General features: G+C 40.0%; 1 protein-coding gene across 5 annotated transcripts in view; it reads left to right on the top strand.

Annotated features, from left to right (window-relative positions):
• Window positions 1-26,665, top strand: part of cacna1c (calcium channel, voltage-dependent, L type, alpha 1C subunit) — a 203,343-nt gene that overhangs the window by 43,450 nt on the left and 133,228 nt on the right. For all 5 annotated transcript variants that reach the window (XM_028570203.1, XM_028570202.1, XM_028570201.1 and 2 more), the window contains exons 2-3: window positions 5,579-6,002; window positions 12,185-12,290. In XM_028570203.1, coding sequence (XP_028426004.1) covers window positions 5,579-6,002; window positions 12,185-12,290 — 530 coding nt within the window. The remainder of the gene's footprint in view (window positions 1-5,578; window positions 6,003-12,184; window positions 12,291-26,665) is intronic.

The following is a 26,665-nucleotide window of genomic DNA, read 5'->3' as shown; positions in this document are numbered from 1 at the left end:
GGGAATGACATGCAGCAAAGGGCTGGAGTCAAACCTGCGGCCGCTGCATTGAGGAGTAACCCTCTATGTATGTGCGCCTGCTCTACCAACTGAGCTCACCCCGCCATGTAAATATACATATTTCACCTTAACTGTGGCAACAAAGTAAAAAGGAGAACCTTTTTCAGAGAAGACATTTTGACTTGTCAAAGTAGGAAAAGCACAGGTGTAAATAATAAAAATGAATCAGGGTCTTAGAATTTGCATGCTGGCTCACTGTCATGGCTCAGGGACACAATATAACAGATCTATTGTACATCAGTAACACCCATGCTTTTCCTATGGCAAATTTGCTGTGAAAAAGGACTATCATCCATTCTGTTAGCCATCAATTATTGACTGATTAGCATTAGGTGTGGAGCACCACTTTATACCCATACTCTCATTGGTTCAACTCATTGTATACAACAGCACAAATCATCATGTGAAACCCCAATGCTGAGCGTTAGTACTAACAACTGTGCTTTTCCTACGATAATATGTTACAATGTCTGCTGTAAAATGATCAAATAAAAATGTATGCAATATAATAATTTAAACACAATTGCAAATAAAACACCAAACATTCCACAAAAATAAAATTTAAATAAAGGGTATAAAGGGCAACACACTATAAACTTATATACACAGAGTCCATATAGAGGTGAAAAATCCATTACAGAGGAAGAAGTATTAAATGAACCTTTGACTGTACTTTTACAATTATTGCCTGTAGTCGCACTAGTATAGCTATTGACTGCAAAGCTTTAAGAACATTAATGTGTAGTATTTACTGTATTGTACTATCAGACCTATCTAATGTAGTACTAATTACATTGATTGAAGTGGAGCTACAACCCTTGACTGTAGATTGTAACAGCCACTGATTGATTGAAGAACTGTGGAAATCTTTGTCTGTACTGACACCACTGACTGCATTGACGTTACATAATTAATGATATTTTCGGCTGTAAAGTCATTTGATGGATGGATAAATTATTTTATTAAGTCCTGTCACTTGTTGTTAAGCACTCTAGCCCTCCACCAATTCTTCTAACTTTCCCTCTTTTTTCTGCTCCTCCTAAATCTTAAATACCTCCTCCTGTTTCCTCCTCTTTTCCTTATCTGTATTTGTTTCCCCATCTTTATCCCCTCTGTTTGTCTCTCCATCCTCTTACCACCCCTCTTCCCACAGTATATCCACTTCCCTCCCTCCTGCATCACATCTTCGTCATTCTTTTTCCTTTTCTTTTTCAATCACTTCATCCTCCCTTTCTCCTCCCTCTCCCCTTCAGTCAGAATCCTATTTCCACGTTTATGCCCCCTGCAAAATAAAGAGCTGCTAATGGAATTATAGTTATTCACATCAGCACACAGTCTATCATACAACACACAACAGGCATGCGCAGGACGGACACACAGAGAGACTCACTGTCAGACAGACAGATTAGTGAGCTCAGTAATATTAAAGTTTTACTCTCCTCTAATCCTCAAACTCTCAACTCGCACACACACACACACACACACACACACACACTCTCTCTCTCTCTCTCTCTCTCTCTCTCTCTCTCTCTCGGTGGGGTACACCAGAGGGGCAGGCAGTGTGAGATAAACTGATCACGCAGCAGTACAATATGCTAAAAGTGATTATGTGTGTGTTTGTGTATGTGTGTGTTTGTAAGAGATAGTGAGCAAAAGAGAGAGAAGATGATGTGCAACTGCAGTCAGGAAGCAGATATTAACTCACACTGGAGTCGATGGTGAAAAGAAAGAGGAAGATATTTTCCAGTATGGAGAATCATCTGGGACAATATGCAGAGCCCGAGTGTATGTGTGCATGTATTATAAAGGTTCTCTGCTTTTAAAAATCACAGAAACACTCTAAAATCAATCCCAGAGTTTAGAGAAAACAGGGAAAATACAGTTCCATCAAGATTTTCACTGTATTCAAAGCACACTGCTCCTGAATATTTGCAGACATCTTGTGTTGTTGTTGTTGTTGTTGTTGTTTAGTGCATTTGTTTTAAGATCAGCTTTAAGGCACCAGTTTTTTTAGCTGTAATACAAATATTAAAGTTTATTTATATAGATCTATAGATATAGTTGTATAGGACTAGATGTTGATATTCCTCCCACATCTAGTCCTACACAGCATTTAGCAGTTATCTAAACACATTTTACAATGTGCTTGACATAGAACAAAAATAAAACACATTACAGCAGTAAAACCAGTAAACCATAATATCAATAAAGCAAGTCATATAAAATTCTAATTCTATGAATCAGGTAGGCTATTAAACTAAAAATAAAATTATTGAAAGACCATTTGATGAAATAGAGTTCCAGGTCGAGGTGCCTTCATGGTCAATGCGAGCTGGCTCCTGTCTGGCTTATGTTCTGGCTGCACCATAGACTGTATAAAATGACATACAGTCTATGGGCTGCACCAGTCTATGGGATGCACACAGTGGGTCGGGTCTTGGGGAGCTATGCCCTGAAGGTGCTATTAATCAATATTAGGTGGAGAATATTATCACTTTTCCAATAAGAAGTAGTAAGGGAGTGTAATTTAAATGTGACAGTTGCATTATAGTTGCACGTCAGTCAGTAACGTTTATTTGTTGTCTCGTTTGATGGGAAATATTTAGCTAACTGTTAGCTCAGGAGGACTGGTCTATGAGGGTTAGGTTGGTGCACGGACTGGAGGTAGGGTCTTGTCAGCTATCGTTATCCTCCGCCGAAAGAGGAAGAGGCCATCCGGTGGTAATTTGTTCCGTTTACACGTTCTGTAGTGTTAAGATAACAAGTTTGTTTGTTGTCTCGTTTGATGTGTTTGTTGTATCACTTTTTGCTTCTGGAGAGCTGCGTCCGATCACGGGGGCTAAGCTAGCTGCTGATGGCTAAACACCATGCTGGCTAGTTTTCTAACTTATGTGTACCTAGCTAAGCATCATATAGTTACAAATGTAGCGTATAGCTACTGTACTCAGGAGCAATTTTGAAGTTCGTGTACTTTCATTTTTTTTTTTTTAATCATAGCTACTTCAGACTATTAACGTTACTTCAGTTACATTGCAGAGACAAATATTGTAACTTCAGGTTACTCACATTATTTGACAGCTAACGTTACTGTTATCAAAATGTTCTTTCTAAACTCCTAACAATCTGGTAATATATAAGTATTATATATACCTCTGTACTGTATACATTATTATAGATTAAACGAACCAATGGTATATAAAAGAATTGAAATCAGCTCTGCAAGTTACAAAATTAAAATACTGCACATGAATGCATCAGTAACAACAACAATTTATATACAATAATACAACACTGACAGTAGTCATTCTGCTTCATAAAAGGCCTTTTTTTCACGGAACTTCGAAATGCATAGTACACAAAGCACAGGTGTAAATAATTAAATTAATGATCCTATTGTGCTGGCTCATGTCACATTTTCATGGCATCATTAACGTTATTAGCAACACCTGTGCTTCTCCTACTTTAATCTGCACCTCTTGTTCGTATTAAAGTGATGTACATTTTGCTACTTGTAATAGTTCTACTTTTACTTATGAATATTTCCCCACCACACATTGAACAAGTATGTTTCTGACTAAAATCACACTTCAGACACATCAGACTTTAGTACTTCTGGGATGATATGTCTCAGTATGGCACCTTCATGAGACTGTAAACACACAGCATGTGAAGTTAGAGGCTTCTGGGATGTATGAGCGTGTGATATAGTTACAACTCAGGATCTGATGTAATGTGTGCCCTCAGGCCTGTGAGTTTATATGTAGAAACATCTCTGAAGTGAGAGGAATGGGATTTCAGTGGATATTATACCCTGTAATCATACCAGCATAAAGGGCATTCTCTCCGCCTCTTCTTTCTAATCTCTGCATCTCTTTTTCCTCTTTCTCTGTTGTGACAGCACAGGTTGGATTAACTTTACGGTGTAAGGTTTAAAGTTTTGCATTCCTGTTCTCCCAAAAGTAGCTTTGCATTTACAGGATTTGTGAATTTGACATTTGGAAATACATTTGGTTAAATGTAACTAAAATCAGCATATTGATAATTTGCTCAAAGCATTGATGTTAATAGTGTACACGTAGTACTGTTACAGCCAGGATTAAAATATTATTACTGTATGCAACCAACTTGTAACTGTATATATTGTATTCAAATGAACACAACAAGTGATTCTGTCCTCAAACACTTTTTTTTTTTTAAAGCAAAGGTGTCACTAAGAAACTTGAATGTTGACATAGTTTGATAGCATCAGTAGCTGGGACTTCTTAGTTTCAGAAATATAGGCTACTGTAGCTACCATAAAGCAATGCAATTCTTCTCCATTGTCAGGAACATTTAAAATGTGTTTGTTAATAATAATTGTTGACACAAAAGTAACACAAATGTGTGTTGTCTTAAACCTGAAAAGGGTACATGGTTTCACAGAGTGTGTAATCTACTCCATGGTGAGAGCATTTGTGAAATCCTTGTTCAGATGTCAGCGGGAAGGAGGGGCTGAGAGGATATTGTAACGTCTTTCATCTGGCTAAGCATACAGTATGGATGATCCGCTCTCTCTTACTTTTACTCACTTAGTCTTATTCCTACAATTTGCCTGGGTGACACGACTATGTAATCTCACTGAGATTATTGTAATTCTGTCTTTCATTTGTCTCTGACAGTACTTCTTTTATTTTATTACACTACGTACAATTGTAGCCTGCAGTCTTGCAATTCTATTCTCAGACTTGATTTTATTTTATTCTCTGGTTTTACCCACTGAGTGAATGTATGACTCTGGGACCCCTGTCATTATACCATACTACTCTTTACTAATTTTGCAAATTAATTGAGATTGCAAAATTTTTGACTGCATGAAGATGTTGGCCTTGGTTTATGAAACAAAGCGTTTTTTGTGGTTCTAAACGTTGCAAAGTTGTACAACATTTAAAATGCTTTCCTACTCTAACGCGTTAAGATTTGGACAAGGAATTTGTCAAATATCCTGAACATCTGCCTCTATACTAAAGAAGAAGAGTGTGAGTGGTACAACAATATTTTATTTAAAGCTGTCATTTAAAAGTAATGATAAAGAGTTGTGAAATAAAATGATCATTATGTAATGTTAGCAGAGAAAATTATCATTACACCAGCCCGTAGTTGCTGATGAGTGGTGTTGAGTGTGTGTTGACACAAAGTGAATGGACTGCATAACCTACACAATATGCTGAGGAACTAAACAGCACACAGTTAGCTCTGTTGTACTTGCTTGACAGATGGGAGTATATTAGTCATTGTCTATTCTACAGGGAGAGACAGTGTCTGGAAAAAAAACTAGCTTATCTATCAAAAATTCAAACACCTTGAAGCCTCCAAACTAAACTTCCAAACTGTAGAAAATTGAAACACTGTATCAACCTCAAGAAACCATGTGTAATGTCTTAAATCAAGTGAATCAAGAGCTTACTGACAGTTAACTTGTGTTGTTTGCTAACTTTCTTTCTCCTCTCTTCTTTTTTCTCCCCACTTCTCTCCACTCCAGGCTCCGACTACTCTCCTCCTCCCCTCCTTCCTCCCCCCGTCCTGAGCAACGAGCACAGTGGAAGTGGTAGCCATGGTGACCACGGTGGAGGAGGGGGCGGGGTCAACCACGGGTTAGGGGTGGTGGGCCTGGCCCCGGAGCACATCGCCACACCGGGGGCAGCCCTGAGCTGGCAGGCGGCCATCGACGCTGCGCGGCAGGCGAAGCTGATGGGCAATGCCGCATCGGGCGGAGGGGCGGGGGTTGGGTCGGGAGTGGGCGGGCCCATCTCCACGGCAAGCTCCACGCAAAGGAAGAGACAACACTATAGCTCTAAGCCCAAGAAACAGACAACAACGACAGCCACAAGGCCGCCTCGGGCCCTACTCTGTCTCACACTCAAGAACCCCATCCGCAGGGCCTGCATCAGCATCGTGGAGTGGAAGTATCCTTTAACTATAAGTGGATATTTATACTTTTTGTGATATGGAATAACATGCAGCATGTTTCACTTTCAAGCAGGTGTCATGTTTTTAAAGGTGGACACCTGACATCTCAATTAATTCACTTTTGTTGGATAGCTTCTTAAGCGCCTAGGTCTAAATTACATGTTTTGATTTAGGTTGCCTTCATTCAGCATTTACGAGATGGGGACATTCAAATCTGGCAGATGTGGAACAACGTCCCTTGATGCAACTGAGAATGAACAGTCGATCAACAAGCAATAATGTAGAAAATGCAAAAAGTTTGATGCAGGTGCTATCTTAAATGGAGTAAATAGAGGAATAAATCATCAGAGGTGAGAGAATTGTAAAGAAAAGAGAAGAAGAACTAAACCCAGAGAAATACACATATTTCCATGCAAAACTCACATAAATACTGTAATTTGCTGTAATATGATGTGCAACCACATTGTATTACCACATTGGATCCCATGTGGAATGGATGGATGGATTTATGGATACATGCTAGATGGATAGCAGGTAGAAGCAAATCATGGCAATGAGGAAAAGAGGGCATATGAGAGGAAGGACATAAGCATGTTAAGAATGCATCACCATTCCTCTTTTGTTTAATGTCCCTCTTCCCTCTCTTCTATCCCTTCTTCTTTTTCCTTCTTAGTCAATCTCTTCTTTCCTGCGTCTCCCTCAGTGTGATCCCCTGCTCTCCACTCGTCTTTATCCTTTCTCCCCTTCCTCTGTCTGTGCTTCTCTCTCTTTCTGCTCTCCCTCTTTCATCTCACATTCTTTTCTCACAGGATTATAAAACAAATTGTGTCATTTTCATCCCTCCTTCACACCTCTACCAACATATGTTTTTCCCCAAGCTCTTCCTAACTGCATTCATCCTCTCTCCCACAGGTCCACCCATGCCTCTCTTCCTCATTTGCTTTGCCATTTATTATCCGTCTTTCCCTCCCTCTGTCTATCCAAATCCCTTTATTCCCACTGTTCCTCCACCCGTCCTTCCTTTCTACCCTTCCTTTTTTCTTCTTCTTTTTTTTAAGCTGCTGAACATAATGACTTGGTTTCCCTTAGGGTGAGATGGAGTGAGAAAGGGAAAGAGGCAGAAATGGTCACTGTCACAGTCAAAGTGATCTATAATAGGAGAGGGTCCACATGAGCATCAACTCAGCGAGAGCAAAGTCACACATCGTCCTGAGAGGGAGCGAAGAAGAGGAAGCGGAGGGGTTGGGGGGATGAGAAGGGCAGGGACGTGGGCAGGACATGAGTGTCGACAGGAGAGATGATGGATCGGATTAGCTGAGGAGGGAGGGAGGGATCGAGGGGACAATGGGAAAGGTAAACAAGAAAAATGACAGAGCAGGGGGAGGGCAAATACAGTAATGAGTGAGAGGAGAGCGGATGGGGGGATAATGAAGGAGGAAAAGAGAAGTGGAAGGCAGAGCGAATTGTTGAGGAAAGAGTAGATGAGTAGAAGCAGTACTGTATGTGAGTTTGTGTGTTTAAAGAAGGTTGCATAAGGAAATGATCACATTAGAATAAATTAGAGTTGATAACATTGTAATAATAATAATGTATACTTTATTAATCCCACAAGGGGAAATTGTAGGCTGTAATGAGGTACTATCATGTACTATATGGTCAATTTGTTCATTTGTTATAATCGTACATCACACACAAAATATGTTTTAATCAAAACATTTTAAGCAAAAACACAACCTCTAATTTGGCTTTTCAGGAATTAAATTTAGTTTTTTTTTAAAATTTTAAACAAGATAGATTGAAAGGATTTTTCTATTGGATTTCCACTCTTAGTTCCTGCTGCTAAAATATTCTCACAGCAGTAGTATTTAAAATAAAATAATCCAGTAATAAATGATGGCATAATTCTTGGTGACGTGTATATTTATCAAATAACCACAAAATAACTGTTTGGTTTTATTTGGTCCTGCGTTTGTTTTGATGGTTCTTCTCAGTTTATTGTGAAAAGACAGTCTCTTGAGTCCACCATGCTATGCATTATATCATGCATATCGCTCAATCAGAAGATGTTCTTAAAAATAACTCAAAATGTCCCATGGGAACAGCCCTGCCTGTTAAAGTGTGTGTGTAATCTCCCTCTGTGTGGTAAAGCGATAGATGCAGGCAAATTATCCTTCTGACCACCTTGTTGTATTTATAGTAATTATTAAAAGGCATAATGTCAATGGTAGACCTTAAACTACTCCGTCCAGCTGTGCTTATGTTGTTAAAAAAAGAAAATTAATGGGAGAAAGCATGCATAAACCCTCAGGGTCACTGGAACTATCTCACCCAATGACTGATGAGCGTTCAGATCATTACCCACAATTCCCAGCATCATTCATTTAAACAGCTCTGAAGGAGAGAAAGATGAGAGTGATGGAGAGAAAAATGTGAGGGACATTAAGAGGACTTTTTGGGGAGAGACCAGAAAGAGGAAGAAGTGAACAGCATGGATTTTGAGCCACAAAAAAATAAACATGGAAGGAGCAGAACAGTATCAAAATTGCAGTAAATGTTGTCCTTCACTAGTTTAAAAATCCCTATCACACTGTCAGTCTTTCTGCCTGCTTCTCTATCTAACTGTTCTACTTTGGGATGTCCTTCATAACTGCAGTGTGGGCCTGTTTAAACGCAGAATGCTTTTGAACAGTAGTCTGTGGGTGACTGTGCTCTGTACTGTATACATTGGTCCTGTGTATGTGTGTACTTTTGCGTTCATGTGTCACTGTTATTCATTAGGTTTTGTGTGTGTGTGTGTGTGTGTGTGTGTGTTTGTCCTGTATTCTGTATTCTGTGAGTACCTCTGCCTCTAGTGATAGCCGATCCGAAATCTTCCTCTCTTCCTCCTCTGTTACCATGACAACAGCTACTGCTCTCAACAGGTCGATTGGGGCCTGTCTGAGCTCACACATGCACATGCAACCAAACACACACATAAACACTCTTGAAGAACATACGCACATACTTGCACACAGATGATAAATGGCTGAAGACACAGCACTCTCACATGCTGGGTAATTAAAGCATTTAAGCATTACCTGCACACTGCAAGGTCAGCGTGAGAGACAAAGAGAGAGCGAGGCTAACTACCATGTTCTCTATATGAAATCACACTATGTAGTAATTTTGAAAAGGTGTCATTGAGTGCATTTACACACAGACACACACACACACACACACACATACACTCTGTTTTCTAGCTAACAGACTATATATTGCATCAGGTCACATGAGGGGTTACACTATATGTATGCATTTTTAACTCAATCAGGAAGACCGATAAATATTCTCAGCATAACACAGAAGAGCGTTAAGCTTGCTCTTCCATATAATATCAGTATGTCCCTGTTTTCTTATTTGGGTTTGTCACGATAAGAGGATATCTGTGTTATTGTGAGCTGCATGTGGTGGTTATGTGAGGTGACTGCTGAACACGGAGTATTTTAGAAAATAACAGCATCGTGGATGCAGTCCCAGTGTGATAATTTGTCGTAAGCAGTTAGCTGATCAAAATGCTGAATATGTATGTTAAATTCCAAAATGCCCCAGACAGTAGCACCATGGCAAATACTACATCATGTCAGCTATGAAACCTGCTGAGCTAACTGGATGCTGATTTCAATTTTATTTTTTATTTATTGCCGGTTTTTTTTCTAGAGCTGTCAGAGTCAATCCCTCCAATTATCCTTGGGCAGAATTCTGACCACTAATATTTTTATGCTGTTAGAGATAGATATTTGCTATTGTCATGCCGATAAATGTACATTATTAATAGACTTGGTACTTGTGATGCTTTACTCAGACCCAACAGCACAGCATACAGTAGATTTATTATAATGTTGATTGAAGCAGACCTCAAGGGTTTTTAAAATTATGGGTCAGAAACCCAGAATGAGTCACAGGCCTGTTATTCTGTGCGTCCCTGCATGTGAGTGATTAACTTTGATGCATTTTGGTCCCAGGCTGAATGATCTTGTGGCCAGTGATGTTCAAGGGTCAATCCTTAATCCAAACATAAACTAAGTATTAGTTCCACCATAAAAAAGATTTAAGATTTGTGCTTTCTTCCTCTCGCCATTTCTGTCTGCAGGGCTATTTCTAAAACGGTAGTTAAAGCTCTAGAAAAGATGGCAGGTCTGTTTCTAGAGGGGCCACACACGGCAAGATTGGTAGTGTGATTATATGAAGTACAAGATTGTTAAAGTTGTGAAGTTTACTTCTTATTTAAACTAAAAATGTGTAACTAATTTGTCAAGACAATTCCATCTCTCATCTGCAGTCAAACCTATTATAAACTGTATTGGGTAATTTCAAAATATTATTGGGCACCAGCAAAAAACAGAAAGTCCACTAACAAATTGCAGATGTGGTTTTAGCTAACAACACTTTGTCGTGTTGAGATTGTAAGGTGGTATATTCACTCAACTTTAGAACTCAAGTGTTCAAGGCCTTGTGGTGGAGTAGGAATTTGAAAACAAAAAAATTTAGTTTCTATCTATTTCTAAATGTAATGATGATGAACAGCTGAAGTTGGAACTTACCAACATGACCAGAAGGTCGACATGTTGGTGTATTTTAGCTGCCATAATTCCAAGTAGGTAACCAGGATCAAATTGATTAAAGTTACAGCAACAAATGTAAATTCGTATTTGGAAAATGGAATTACTTTTTTCATTTTTCCCTTTTTCTTCTAATTTGGTCACTTTCTCAAGTACTGCTGCTAACTCCCTTGTTTGGTCATGGCAAAACGTAGACTCTAAGCAGCAACTACGATCCCTTGGCTTGTCACCTGTGAAAACTGTCACTTGTGTTGGATAAAAAGTCCTGCAAAGTCAGATTCAGTGATGCAAAAGCCTGAATTCATGATGTGATGTGTTGAATGTGAATGTCAGCTAAAAGTGTACATTAGTTTGAACCTCTGACAGCGCAACTCATCAGTACATTGCTGTTTACGTTATACTACACAATCTGGAGTCTAGCCTAATTTGACATGCAGCCAAGAGGGAAGGAAGAAAGGAAGGGAGTAAGAAAGGAAATAATAGAAGAAGAGAGCAGAGGAAGAGCAAAAGGAGGTTGGAGGGAGGTGACAGAAGTAGCAGTTAGTAATTGTGTTGATGAAAACCAGACCTCCTTTATCTCTCCTTCACATTCTCTCCCTCCCTCTCTCACTCTCCTTCCACTCTCCATTCTCTCACTTTGCATCTCTCCCTCTCTCTCTGAGGCCAAAAATAATGAGGTCACTCCCCTCTCAAGGACCGCTCCATATAAAAAAAACCTCTGTGTCTCTCCTCTCTCTCATTCCATTTCGCTCTCACTCTTTCTCTGTACACATCCTGTCTTCCACGCGACAGGCCTGCTCCTCGACACACCCATATTTGGACATGCACTGTCTCTCTGCCCCCCCTTTGCACACACAAAGATGTTCCTAAGTGACCCAACATGTCTTATTGTTAACGCAAAGGCAAACTCAACAGCTTTGATCTCTCTCACTGTGTACACTGCCTGTGCACTCTGCTATATGTGTGTATATATATACCTCTGCTTATGTAAGGATAAATTAGCTTGTTTAAAAATACCATTTTGTTAAAATAACACGCCTGATATGAAGACCTTTTCTATTCAGCAAGGTCAGATGTCAGAGTCTGTATTTTTTTGTACTGTGTACTAGAGGTTTTCATAGATCATTAAAAACCTATCTGAACCTGACATATATAGATTTATATTTTTTTAAAAGGAACCCAATCCAAAAGGGACCTGAGGACAGGCAGATCTGGTCCGAAATAGGCCAGAGGGTAATTAGATTAGATTCAAAACAATACCAAAATTGTTTGCCCGGAGAGACCCAAACAGAATGAACACTAATTAACAAACAGCCATGGTCTAAAAGAGTAGCAGTTCACAAACTCGCCTCAAAAAAGCAATGATGGATTATGTAATACCACATGATCATAATACATATTGTTTTGACCCAAGTCCCAAGATCAGTGGTATTAGAATAGACACAATTAGACTGGATATTATTTTGACCCGTCCTCAATCGACTGTTAGTTAAGACTAACCAAGTAGATGATCTCTACTGTGTAAATGTCTCTATACTTGTGTTTTGTGTACTCTGTATATTCCTTAACCCTCCTCTCAGACCGTTTGAGATCATCATCCTGATGACCATTTTCGCCAACTGTGTGGCCTTAGCCGTCTACATCCCCTTCCCTGAGGATGACTCAAACGCCACCAACTCCAACCTGGTGAGTTAAATTAGCGCACTTGCTCTTTTTACACCACTAGTTGGAGGTTTAAGTAACCGCTTGGCTCATTGGCAATTTCTTTCCAATCCTGGAAGACTGGATTTCGTGTTTTTTTGTTCTTGTGGTCTGACACCTGTGTTTCCCATGTGAATGTATTATCTTGACCCACATTTTATGGGGTGTGTGGTTGGTTTATGAAACATTTCATCAGAAGGGTTTTCTGTTAATTAACATTACAGAGCAGCATGCAATTTGCACATATCCAGCTGATTCCATTGTGTGTGTGATTTGCTGCCATGTATATAAGAAGCAGGAGAAGGGGTGATGTATTACAATGTGACTGGTTCATGAAGGTGAAAGACAAGAAGTGTGGAGGGAAAAGAGTGAAAGACAATGGAGGGAATAATGATGGGAGCAGGAGGGAACAAGAAGTGGGGAGTAAAAAAAGATTATTCCTTTTTTTGAATAATACCTTCTTTGAGCATCATTTGTCCTATCATTGAGTGTTTGGATACATAAGAGCTGTTGATTATGATGTTCCACTTTGAAGCCTGAAGAAAATGGAGGGTTTCAGTTATTTTGACCGAGGGCTCTTCAGTTATATGAAATAAAGCCATGAGTTGATTTCAATCAAAGGCAATGCATAAATGTTTTGTGGGCAACAGAACCTTTTTGGAAGGAGAAAATAGTTGTTTTGATTGAGGAATGATTCTGTGGTTGCCAAATTGTCATCTTGTGTAATGTAGCCTACTAAACCTAGTAAAGCAAGAATATCTTACAAAACAAAGACATCTGTTGCCTTGAAACTCTGATTTTCTGACTGCTTCTTGCCAAATCTCTTATCTAATTACCTCAACCTGGCCACTCACCAGGGTGTGTATGTCTGTGTGCATGTGTGTGTAAAGCAGTGTGTTGCTTTGTGGTTATATAAATCAATATCTATCAATCCATCCATCCATCCATTAGCTATGCCCGCTTATCCTTGAGGATATGCCAATCCCAGCTGACATTGGGCAAGAGGCGGGGTTCACCATGGGCAGATCAACAGTCAATCACAGTGCTACAAATTAATATGATTACATATATCTCTACAATTCATGTGTTTGTGTTTGTGTGTGTGTGTGTGTCAGCTTGCAGATGTATGCCAGTGTATTAGTGTGAGGACACTAATCCTTCTGAAGCCATGTAACATCTGTCACTCTGTCTTTCGTTGTTTCTTTCTTTCCTTCTTTCTAAAAATGATTTTGCCACATTTACTTATTTTGAGGGCTCATGTTGTACTATGGTTTTCAGATTGCCTATAGTGTGTTTGTATGTGGACTTTGCAATGTGCCCGTTTACATGCCAACATCCATGGATGTGCTAATTGCTGATTTAGAGAATCTCATTAGTATTATGTTTTATGAGAGTTTTACTGTGATTTGTTCTGAAGAAAACAGCCAGAGGATCCAGTGACCTTGTCTATTCATGAAGTCACTTTGGGCTTACTATAGATCTGTGAGTAAAGAAATATAAAAAAAATTTAATTTGTTTATCTACCGCCTGATTTCTCCTTTAATGATGCAGTGTCAGAGCAGGTATATGAGTCAGTAGAATAGTAAATAGGATTGAATCAAGTCAAAAATCTTGAAACTACACGATCACAACCTAACATTCACCTTCAGATGCATCTCAAAAGCCTTGACTTCCAGGATAAGAAATAAAGCAGATAGCACATCCATTTAAGGTCGTACCAGAAACAGTGAATATTCTGTGTAAATACTGACTTTTCGCAAGAACTATAAGTATGGTAAAGCATTGCATTGACGAAAAGTAATGCTTAGTGTGTAATTTATTTATGTTTTCACTGGAATGTCTAGAGTGGATAACAGTCTCTGTCTCTCCATGTCTGTCAACACCATGAGGAGAATTTTAATGCCACAGTTTTTGCGGTTTTGAAACCGTATACTGCATGCATTGCCATGCAGACACGCACACACACACACAAACACTCAACCTACTCACACCACCACAGCTGTGGTCAATTAGTTTTATAACCTTCTGACAGACAGGAAGCAGTGTGCAGATGGACTAGAGGCTTAAATAACGTTTGAACCATATATCTCTGTGTATGTTTGTTTGTGTGTGTTTTTTTGTTATTTTTGTGTGTATGTGTGTGGTATTATCAAGTATACAAGTTACGAACAAATATTCTTTTGTGGGGAAGGAAGGGGAAAGTAGGAGAACTACATTATGTCTACATTCCGTTTCAACTACTTTTGCAGCCTCATAATGGGTCTCTCATTGTAATTATTTTAAAGCTCTAGATTTATATACACATATGTGTAAAACTAAACTGTCAATCATGAGTCAGAATGAAAACATAACATTTAAAAAAAAAGCCTTCCTCTGGCATTGCCAGAAGTATCTACATTTTTTTTACTTTGTCTGTGCAGTGATTAAACCCCAAACTATCAGAATCCATCTTATTGGTTAATTTGCCAGTGTCTATTGTGATTCTCATTATATTATATTGAAATCATTTTGAATGATGGGTTTATCCAGAGCTGCCTACAGTGACTACACGCTAACAGACCACCTGACTCCTGTGACGTTATTGTCTTACCAGTAGGAAACCTGACACTTTTTTGAACATTGTCTTTACACTATTAAGTTATATCTTACAGTGTTACCTTCGCATTCAACTGCTACAAACTGTGAGGTCACCCTCTCATTAAATATAATTTGAGTTTGAGCCGCAGAAGGTTTTAATTGTTCCCTGCATCAAAACTCTTGTAACTGTGCTATTTCACATTTTTGTGTCATCCTCCCCCCTTGTTAAGTATTGTTGTCATTCTTTTTGTAATTTGAGGTGACACATTGTGCCTAGCCCCTGGTGGTTTTGTTTACTCACCCGCACAACTTTTTTTATTTCTTGCCATTTTTGCCAGTTTTTAATATTTGCAAATAAACTACAGGCTTATACAAAGTTTGATCTTTCAATGAGGTATAAGCTCAAAACAGCTGCATCATGACTGGTTCAGTATCGTGATGATGCTCTTTATATTTACCCCCGACCCTAAGGTGATTGAGCCTGAGTTTTAGAATCAATATGGCGCCCCCTCGCTAGATTTGCACAAGTCTTTCTTATGTAATACCAGTGATCTGTTGTATTGCTTCTAGTACATGATTTCTATTTCTGTCTGCATCCCATAATGTGCTGCTCTGTCTCCTTGACGACATGCCCAATAATAGCAGCGGGAGAGGTTGTCATGGATATGGTAACCGTAGTGATGCTCCTCATCTGTCCTTGGTTACAGAGGAAAGAAGGGTAGAAACAAAAGTGAGAAAAATCTCTTCTCTCAGGGAGGAAAATACGCTGCACTTAGGCTAGTTCAGTTCAGGAAACATCTTTTTCTTTAAAAAAAAAGAAAAGAAAAAGTAGATGAATTTTCTCTAACTAGAATGTGAAGCTTAAGAACTTCCCTCCCTGTGGCTGTTCTATTTCTCTTGTTCTCTGTATCTGTATCTCTCTTACATTTTTTTATTTATTTTTTCCGCTCCTTTATAACCTAAGTGACCCTGTCTCCATGCGTAACGTAGAGTTCTTCCTAGTTTTACCTGCAGATATTGGTAGAAATATGCCGCATACTTATTCTCTCACTGACGCTGATGAGATTTACTCCTTAGGTATTGAAATGTGGTATTGAATGAAATTTTTTGGATTACTCTATACTATGTAGGCAATTTGGTTGGTGCCTAAAAGATCGAAATTCGGTACCCAGCCCTAACTAACTACTACTAGTAGCTTGAAAGTTTTCTTGTATCCATCCCCTGATTCACGCTTTTCACTTAACTTACTTAAAGCTGCCTCCAGATACAGGTGTAGGTGTAGTTATTTTACAGTCATTTGAAACCCCTTGACTACACAACTAATTATTGACTTCTAAAATCAATGGGCTGCACCAGTAATGCTTTACTTGCATTGCATTCACAGGGTATATTTAAATATGCTATTCATTTAGATCACTTTCTAGAGATCTGTTTTCACTTTGCAATTAAAGGGTCTTTATGTTGATCAATGTCAAAAAATGCCACATTAAATCAACTTTCATTCAAAGTTGTAAAACAATATAACACAAAAATTGAGGGTGAATACTTTTTAAGGGCACTGTGTTTTGTAATTTAGGCGGATTAAGATTCACAATTTTGGATTAAGAGATTAAGGCCGTTTTCACACATGAAAGTCCGAACCAAGGTCCAGACCAAGGTTCATGTTTTTGTTACATTGTATACATTTGATCCAGTAAGTTGTGACCGAGACCACCTCTTTTTATCGGACCAAAATTTGGTCTTTTGATCCGGTCCGCGGTCCGGGGGAGGTTTCACACCTGTAATTTTGGTTCGGATCAAACTAAAAAGTCAGAAAGTCCGGACCAAACGAGGTATGTGTGAAAACGCCCTAAGATTAAGAGACAAACTTGTTTGTTTACCTATATTTCTAGTGTTCTTTTGTTTGCTCATATTTTACCTCAGAACTGGCCTCGGTTTTTGCCTTTGGATCCAATATGTTGAGTTTTATTAAATTTACAAAATAACCTGCCTTAAAAAGATTCTATTACCCATATAGCACTCCAAATATCGTCTGGTCTTTGTTCTTGAGTCTCCACATCCTCTTGCCTCTCCCGTCCTCTCCCTATCATTTGCTGTAAAGGACCAAGTTAACATGATGTTCCTTTGGGTGCTACTCTGCTGGTTGCTAGGAGTGTCTATTTATAGATGGAGAGGAACGATCAGCATCTATCTCTACGTTCACTTATCTAAACGATGTTGGTCTGTGTTTTCTTTTGTTGATGGTGGTGTGTGACTGTGTGTGTGTGTGTGTGTGTGTGCCTCTGAATAGTCACAGTGGAATGCAGCCACTCACGGTGCATCCAGATAAGGATGTAGATGTGTAGCTATATTTGTGGGTCTGGTGGTGTATTTTGGTGTGTGACTAGCTACGGTGGAATTTTTGGAACATTTATTAGTACATTTAACAATAGGATATGTCAGTGTCTGTGTGTGTGTGTGTGTGTGTGTGTTGTATATATTAACAGGTTAATATGATTCATTACTGTATCTTATCAGGTCTTATACACATATGGCCTATCAACACAGATGGGAAACTTAAAATCCCTTGCGATTTTTCTTCACTACAACAAGTTCCAACCAACCTGGAGCCTGGGGAGTCATTATTTGGAGATTATAAATGTTCCCCTTTTCAGCTCCCAGAAGAAACAAGGAATACCCCAGTTACCATTTCTGTTAGAGACATGGGTGCATTCCAACTCCAAAGCTACTACTTCAGAGTGCTGTTTGGTTTCTGCTCTATTGGTTCCAAATTTTGGAGCCATTTTGTACTAATTCCTCATTGCTGCAGGGCTCCAGGATGACTACATTGAAAGTTGTCTTTTTATCTGAGTAGTTTCTCTGCTTTACCAGAATATCTTTCTTTTTTCTCTCTCTTTTAATTCTTTTATTTTTACACAGCTTGTAGTTTGAAATGATAGAAATATAAAATGGGAATCAGGAATGCCTCCATCAGCAGGGTTTCATTGAATAGATATGCTTTGAATTGATTAATATTTGGCAGTTATTGTTCTTTATTACATGGCTTGGTTGAATTCTAAGGCATTCTGTGGTCTGTTATTTCTTGATAACTGACCGTTGCTAAGTATAACACACCGTTGCCATGCATAGCAGAGCATTGCCATGGACGCAGTTCTGTTCCCCCTGGAGGACAGCTATCAATCCGCTAAAAGAAGTCCGGATAATTTATCAGCTGTGGCAAAAAGTGGAGAAACGTGGATCAACTTCTGTCCTCCAATTCAAGCAATGACAGCAGGTCTGGTGTAACCTGACTCCGCCAGATGGATTGCTTCGCATTTGCTCGGCATATCCATCTGGGAACTTTCCATTGGAGAACTTTTGGGAAGGGGCGAAAATACTGATTAGCTGATTGGATAAACCCTCTGTCTATCACCACCTATGTTGGTGATAGACGTGCCAAATCAAACAATCAGATCAAACTCTTCGGGAGAAGAGCAAAAACATCTTTTCCTCCAAGAAAAGCCTCCAGTGCCATTTTTTGCTCTTCTTTCAATGAAGGAATACTTTTGTAATTTGGATAAAACTTGCGCGATAGCTACGCTCATCTCATCCGTGGAAGCTGCCATGTGGTTTAGACTGAACAGTAGCTTCTCGTTGCATCACACCTAAACCCGCCTCAAAACCAACGCTGACTGGTCGATCGTTTGGCGAACAACTCCAAATTTTCTCTATCTCAAGATGCCAGACTGATCTGCGAGTGGAAAACTGGAGCTCTTGAGATTAGGACGGTCTCACGAGGCTAGATCTGGTGAGAGCCTAGCCTACATCTTTATATGCGGTGTATGATTGCTACGCATTGAGCGATAGGCTACAGACTCTGTACTACATTTAACTATTAATTACCCTGAGGTAAACAATAGCTATCAGTAAACAGAAGTGATGTGGTGGCTGGCGTCTGGTGTGTGTGCGTGTGTCGGCTCGTCCCCGCGAAGCGACTGAAAAACTATTTTGGTACAAACATTTACTCGCCATGTGACAGCCACATAAATATAATTTAGTAATTATATATTATTATTTAAATTTAATATTTATCCATCCATCCATCTTCGTCCGCTTATCCGGTATCGGGTCGCGGGGGGAGCAGCTCCAGCAGGGGACCCCAAACTTCCCTTTCCCGAGCAACATTAACCAGCTCCGACTGGGGATCCCGAGGTTCCCCAGGCCAGGTTGGAGATATAATCCCTCCACCTAGTCCTGGGTCTTCCCCGAGGCCTCCTCCCAGCTGGACGTGCCTGGAACACCTCCCTAGGGAGGCGCCCAGGGAGCATCCTTACCAGATGCCCGAACCACCTCAACTGGCTCCTTTCGACGCAAAGGAGCAGCGGCTCTACTCCGAGCTCCTCACGGATGACTGAGCTTCTCACCCTATCTCTAAGGGAGACGCCAGCCACCCTCCTGAGGAAACCCATTTCGGCAGCTTGTACCCTGGATCTCATTCTTTCGGTCATGACCCAGCCTTCATGACCATAGGTGAGGGTAGGAAGGAAAACTGACCGGTAGATCGAGAGCTTTGCCTTCTGGCTCAGCTCTCTTTTCGTCACAACGGTGCGATAAATTGAATGTAATACCGCACCCAAATTTAATATTTAGTGTAGTGTAATTTAGTGAAATTAAAAAAATATCATTAACAAGCAAGGAAACGAGTCTCAGTTCACCGTCCAGGAGGCTCTGACACACTTTCCGCACTCCGTGTCCACGGACAGCTGTAGGCTTGTACCGGTTAATGTTCTGTGCATTGTCGGACGCATGCAGCCACTTTCCTGAAACCGCTTGCGAGACTGACACAAGTCCACAGTATGTCCGAGCCTGTCTCCACCGCCTCCACCTGCAGGTTGTCAATTGTGTGGTTTGGAATGAAAGGGAGAAAACCGGACGCCGAGTAACACGGCGAATATCGCTCAAATACATAATTTTTTTTGACGATGTAGTTAAGGCGGCAGGTGCGTCTTGCTAAGGCGGGCGCCTTAACTGCAAAGTGCTGCAGTAACCCTGACGTCCCATTCACCTTGTCTTACTTCACCGTCAACCGAAATGTTCAGGTTAATGTGAATTAGAGCAGCCGATAGCCCGCTAGCTCACTACAACGCTTCAGCTAATGTTGTGTCAATTCCTGCGCTGCCGTGATTAAAACCGCAGCTGGGTAATTTGTCCACCTATAGCTAGCGATAGCACGGCAGCACCCCATAACTCATACAACTCATAAAATATTAAAGCTACTACCACAGCCCGTAAAGGGAATAAAATGCGTGGCCGTGCCGGTGGCTTTTGCCAGAAATGTATTCGCTGCAGGACGAGGAGATACTGTGGTGTTGAGTGACAGACGGAGGGTTGCATTAAATAACTACAGAGTTTACGTTGCTATGGACGCAGGATTCCAACAGTAGAGAAAGAACGGACTATTTTCTTTAGCGGAAGCAATAGAATTGTATTTAAATCAATAAACTCCTTTTTATTTCAATATTGTCAAATGATTGATTTATTTGGTAAGTAGCCATGTAATAAAAATGTAGAGCGAGGCGGTTGTTATAGCGAATACAGGGTGATCAGGGTGATCAGGACCACGACGCGAAGCAGACTTTGTGTTCGCCATACTTATGTTCTTATCTACTGGTGAAAAGTGGTTGGCAATATTCTAATGTATGATCTAATGGCTATAAAGCCACATGGAAGAGATAATTGATTGTGGTTAGTATGTAACAAAGCCACTATTACATCACTGTACCACACAGCAGAGCTCTACTTTTTATTGAGATGATCATGTTAGCTTGTATTTGTACTTATTTGTACTTTTGCAGTTTTGATTTGCTTCTTTAAACTTTACAATATAATATATTATAATAAACTTTAAAAAACTTTTTGGAAGAACTTCATTGACAAGGCTGTAAACAAAAACAATATGGCTAAAGCTTAACATTCTCTGTTATTCCTTGTTGTCTCAGTCAGTCCCTCCCTTCCTCTTTCTCTGAGCTTTTCTCTTCTCTTCCTCGTGCTTCTTTTCCACCTCTAATAAAAGTGAAAGATAAAAACTCTAAATGATGGCAGCTGTGGCACCACATTCATTACAATACCATTTCCTCTTCCCTCTCTCCTCCTGCCTTACTTTTTAATAGTCCCATTTTGGTGATAAAGATCGGGAGATTTCCACACAAACCTCACAACCTCTTAATCTTTATTTTCTTATTCTTACTCTTTCTTTACATACATCTCTCTCTCTCTCTCTCTCTTTAAAGAGAAGAAAAATAAATATTATTTTTTTGTGTCTGCCTTTGCATGTATGTGTGTCTGCCAGTCCAAACACGAATCCCACGATTCTTTAGCACATCTTTAGAAAATTGTCCCATCATACACTCCCTGTTCAATCCAAACCTGCATACCAGACCCCTGGGATTCTGGGACTATGTCTGTCTATATTTGTGTGTATTTGTGTTTGAGAGGACACATACAGCATCTGTGAATATGCATGTGGATTTGTGTGATGCCGCATTGGTAATCGGTAGCTAGAGTAATTTGGCAAACAAGTCATGTTTAATCAGGTCAAATGCGCCTTATGAAACAAAAATAAAGTTAGAAAAAAATAAGACGCAGAGGAAAGAATTATTGCCATTACATAACTGTCTGAAAGATGCTACTAAGGCTGAGGTGAATTTTTGATCATTTGTATGAATCTCCAGATGTGCCAGTGGTTAAGGTGAGTGAGACAGAGGCAGTTAGGGGGAGAGAAAGAAGAGAAGAGAATGAGATAGAGCAGGATATTTTTACTGAGCTAAAAGTGTCCTCTGCCTTACATCGACCCACATTACAGCTCCCACAGAGCACACGGAGAGAAAAAGAGAGTAATGTCTCTGTCTATCACTGAAACTCAAAGTTGTCAGTGCAACCTTACCACAGGGAGCGATGTCAGTTTTAATGTCCCATTTCAGTTCTAAACATTTTCGTTATAGTACACTATTCTGGCTAATACAATTGACTTAAGCTTAGTGGTTGCGTTCAAGGCAGGTTTTCTGCCCAAACAGAAAATATATACTGGGAATTTATACTGGGCAGGGCAAAAAACTTCAGGAGGGATTACAGTGGACAACACATGTTTTGGTATTTACTGTGCATATGGCAACATACAGACATTCTAGAAATAGTAATGTGATGTGTGGAGTATTTTCAGATTGCTGTGCAGAAGTTGGAGAAATTTATGTTGACCCATCTCAACTATTTAGGAGCAGTGGACAGCCACAGCGCTCCCCTTGGTCAAGGACAATGGCAAGAGTACCATCACTGAAAAGACTGGCAGCCTCTGCATGACTTCGCTCTTTATTTTACACTAAATTTGAGATCTGTTGGATTGCTGTATGGACAAAGTGGTAGCTGTATTTCAGCACAAATACTGCCGCTTCCAAAGCTTTGAAACCTTTTGAGCATCAAAGACTTAATTTCCTGCATTCTGATACATTTTTAGGCACACATTTACAGTGAAAATTTCTTTATTCACGTCAAGGAAAACACAAAATTTAGGAGCCAGGTGGCAATTAAAAAAATTAAAAATATAATGGAATATAATGCAGTAAGGGGGCTTTCGCATCCGAGTTCAGTTCATTTTCATCTCGTACTTTACGAAAATAGTTCACAGAAACATGTTTCTGAAAACATTTTAAGCGAGAAATTTGCTGATTTTTCATTTCAGATCGACAAAGGTCAGTTTAAAAGATTTTCGTCAGCTTTTGAGAGGCAGCGAGCCGAGCCAGCCGCTCCTCATTTGCATAAAGCAAGGCAAGCAAGAGCAGGCGACTCAACGCCCCGCTTCTCCACAGTCCCTGCGATGCTACCAGAATGCTCCCATAGAAATGAAAGGGAAGGGGGGAAATGACGCTGACAATGGACACACACCTTGAGAGCTCCACGTCCGCAAGCAGCGGCTTCTCCCTGTGCCGCCGGTCTCCAAGGCAGCACGGTCACGGGAGAGTCCGGTACAGCCTGACTCTGTAAACTGATATCCCATAAGCGCTAGTTTCAAAGCGGAGCGTTCAGATCTAGTCAAATCAGTGCCAGCCACGTGTAAAATATAGCCGCTGTGGATGAGAGAGAGGCTGGCTGCTGAAAATCCGACATTTTGGTGCTTGTGATTTTCTGTTGGCACTGGCTAAAAACATCTTTTGGGGGGTGCCAAAACTTGCAAACCAAACCCTGACGTCATTGTGCTGATACTAAAAGGCTTTTATCTTCCCTTTCCTTTTCTCCTCTTGGTCGCAACATGTTTAGCCTGGTAACATTTAAACTGGGGAATTTTGAACTTAATTTGTAGCATCATCCTATCACTGGCCTAATCCCAGTATTAGGCACACAAACAACGAATTGCTTATACAGCAAACATTAGAGCCATGGCAACAAAGGTAATGGAAGTGCACAGTAGATCTCTGGGCAAATTAGGGTGGTAAACAGTTGTAATGTATTTTTTGTGTGTTCATGTGTGTGTATGTGTCTTCATCATCCCGGACTAATATTTGAACAGCCATAAAAGCCCAGAGGAGTAACCAGAGGAGTAAAGCAAACTGCACACCAGCTACTTTCAGCTAAAAGGCCCTCCATCAATCTCTCCTGAGCTTAATGCAAAACCTGTCAGTTGATTTCTGTAGCACTACAAACTAGAGTTGCACGATATTGACAAACTGTGATATTGCAATATCGATTATGAATATTGTGGTATCGATATTAATTTCGATATTTTTAAACGTTACGGGAAAACGTATCAAAATAGATTCATAACAAAGTTTTCTTACAGTTTTTTGACTGACTGTCATATTGGACTGGTACAACATGAATAAATAAATAAGGACCATGTCTACAGAACAGGACATGTTTTACTGGTTGTACAGTATAAAATAAATAAATAAAGAGAACAGGACACAACTTTTCTTTCGCTTCTCGTTCCATTTTGTTGTCTCTATCAATTTCTTCACTTACACTGTCACTCTGTTGAAATATGCACACACGTGGTATGCTACATAGGGTTTGTCACGTAGTGGACCCGTGCGCTGACGTGTACTAACATGTGCAAATGGCACGGTAACTGGCCAATGATACAGGATCATTATAGCGTTTCAAGCGGGCTCTAAATCAAACACAACTAAGCCACACAGCCAACGGACGGGACGCAGCGCTCCACAAAATAAACCAAATATTGCATACTTATTGCGACACTTTCGATATAACATTGCACACACGTGATTTTGCGATAACGATATTGAGTCAATGTATCTTGCACCCCTACTACAAACTAAAAAGTACTCGCGTGCAAAAATGTATATTTAGAAGCAAAAGGAAGAAGCAGACTTGTCAATAATAGACCTAGAGACTTTTTATTTTCAATTCCAGTGATGTACAGTATTAACTTGTTGTCACTGAGACGTTTGAACTAATGGTCCTAATTGTGAAAGCCTTCTGGATGCCCTGAGATCAAAAACAGATAACAAAATATCTGAAATCCAGTGCAGGAGCCTAAGCTCACTTGCTCACTGAATTAATAGGTGTTACAGTGTGTACTGGTTCTGTTAGAGAGAACTAGCTGTCATGTTGGTGTGGTATTCACTGACATTTAGCCATCTGGCCTGGGATCTGGCAGCCACACACTCTTTCTCTCTCTATCCCTCTCTGTGTCCCTCACACACACACACACACACACACACACACACACACACACACACACACACACACACACACACAGTGTTGGTTCACATTGACATACACATCCTCCGTTGAAACTCTAGCTGGCGGTAAGGCGTGTCACTATGATGCATGTGTGAGTGTGTATGTATCTGTGTACCTGCAAGCTTGCTAGTGTTTTTTGTGTGTTTTGCCTGCATCATCAAAAGGCCAGGTTCCCATAGAGACAGATTTCTGTTTTTGTTTTTTTCCTTAGTGGCATAATGTGACAGACATTGTGTTTCTGTGTGTGTGTGTGTGTGTGTGTGTGTGTGTGTGTCTGTGTGTGATATACCCTGAAAGTCGAAGTAATTTTGCTTTTTTTATAGAAAGAAAACCCATTTAGTTAATTTTTGCATATTAGCGCCCATGTGAAAGTGTCTGCGCTGCTCTGTACAGCAGCAACAGCAGCGGCAGAGTAGCAGGAGTCAGATTTCACTCATCAACTGACGAGACCGACAGGACGATGGTGGAGGCTTTGGTTTCAAAGTCAAAAGCAAAAGTGCATATAACATACATAATACATTTATATTGTTTGGAATAGATTATAGTTTTTTTTTGCTGTGTGTAGACTGCTAACCAATCGCGGAGCTGTCTGAACAGCCCAATTGGTTAAGATCATATTGCCAAATATTCCAAAATGAGCCGCACAGCTCCACCAGAGAGCCGGAGAGGCCAGACATAGCTGTGGTGCGTTTACGGTGTAATCGGTAACACTGGTGTGTCACTTTAACCTGTGGGGAAATTTCCTCACCTTGGCATCCCTAATACCAACCACAAAGGAGATGCTTGATGAAGAGATGCACATAAAGGATTTTTAACTTTCAGATAATTAAGATGTTGATTGTGCAAAAAGGGCTGGGAATGAAATCATATTTTGTACATTCATCATTTAGGCCCACCTGACATGCAGTCAGCAGCGGCAGCAGTGTTTGTTTTATTCTTGCGATGAGTCATCTGCAGTGCAATAGTGAATTCACATCAAAAGATGAATATCTTTTTAGTGTTAGTGTTTGCTTCTGGGTCTTTATCGTTCATTGTTGAGAGGCTGGTGGGAGGCAGATTGGTCATGATCAATAGAGTGGCTTGCTCATACTGTAAAGTGCTGTTTCCACTCATATCTATTCACTGAAATATGTTTATCATGGAATCAATAGACATGAAAATGAATGTGTTATGGTTTAGGGTTAGGGAGCACAGACATATTTTAGGAACATACCGGTGCTTTAGCAAGTTTTATCCCCTTGACTACATCTTGGATGTACTTTATAAGGATGCCAACCAGTTTTCAGAATGTATTTTGTTAGGAAGTTGTAAAAACGACCTTTTTGTTGCATTTAAGGGAGTGTTAACATTCAAGCTTGGATGGTTGGCTGCCCAAAAGCATTGCGCGCTATTTTCTCAGGACAAATCATATCAAATTGTAAAAGTATGTGGACAACTAAAGACTAATGTTAATGTCAGTTTGGTTGTTTATTGCATGAAAAATAGTTGCCATTTGACGTCAAAGTAGCCTCGAAAGCATTTTTCAAAACAGAAACTGAATGGATGTCAGTGATTGCAAGACATACTGTATATCTGAGGGTTCATAAGACAATGAACGGGATAAATCAACATTTGTTATACAATATCATATACATTTTTTCATAAGTCCCTCTCATCTATGCTTCTTTTCAGAATGTCATCCAATATCCTCCTTAGTTTGAATTATAGTTTGATTAAACTTAGTCTATATTCTCTCATTCTCTCATCCTATTATCTCTCATTGCCTGCTATTCTTTCTCTCTGTCTTTCTCTATTCACCCTCTCTTTACTGTTTTCCTGCTCTGTAGGACAACTGTCAGTGTGTGTGTGTGTGTGTGTGTGTGTGTGTGTGTGTGTGTGTGTGTGAGACAGCAACCTCCCTCCGCTGCACCCCCCGCACCCTCCTGCTCCTGGGAGGTGACCCAGTTTCCCATGATCCAATGCGGCTGCTTCTGCTGCGTTGTTGCCGTAGCGATATTACGAGGTCCTTTATTGCCGACTGTGACTGCGCCATGAATAATGGATAGAGA

The sequence above is a fragment of the Perca flavescens genome, chromosome 23 (assembly GCF_004354835.1).
Source record: "Perca flavescens isolate YP-PL-M2 chromosome 23, PFLA_1.0, whole genome shotgun sequence".
NCBI lineage: Eukaryota > Metazoa > Chordata > Actinopteri > Perciformes > Percidae > Perca > Perca flavescens.
Note: the sequence above shows the minus strand (reverse complement) of the source record. Positions and strands in the feature narration are given on the sequence as shown.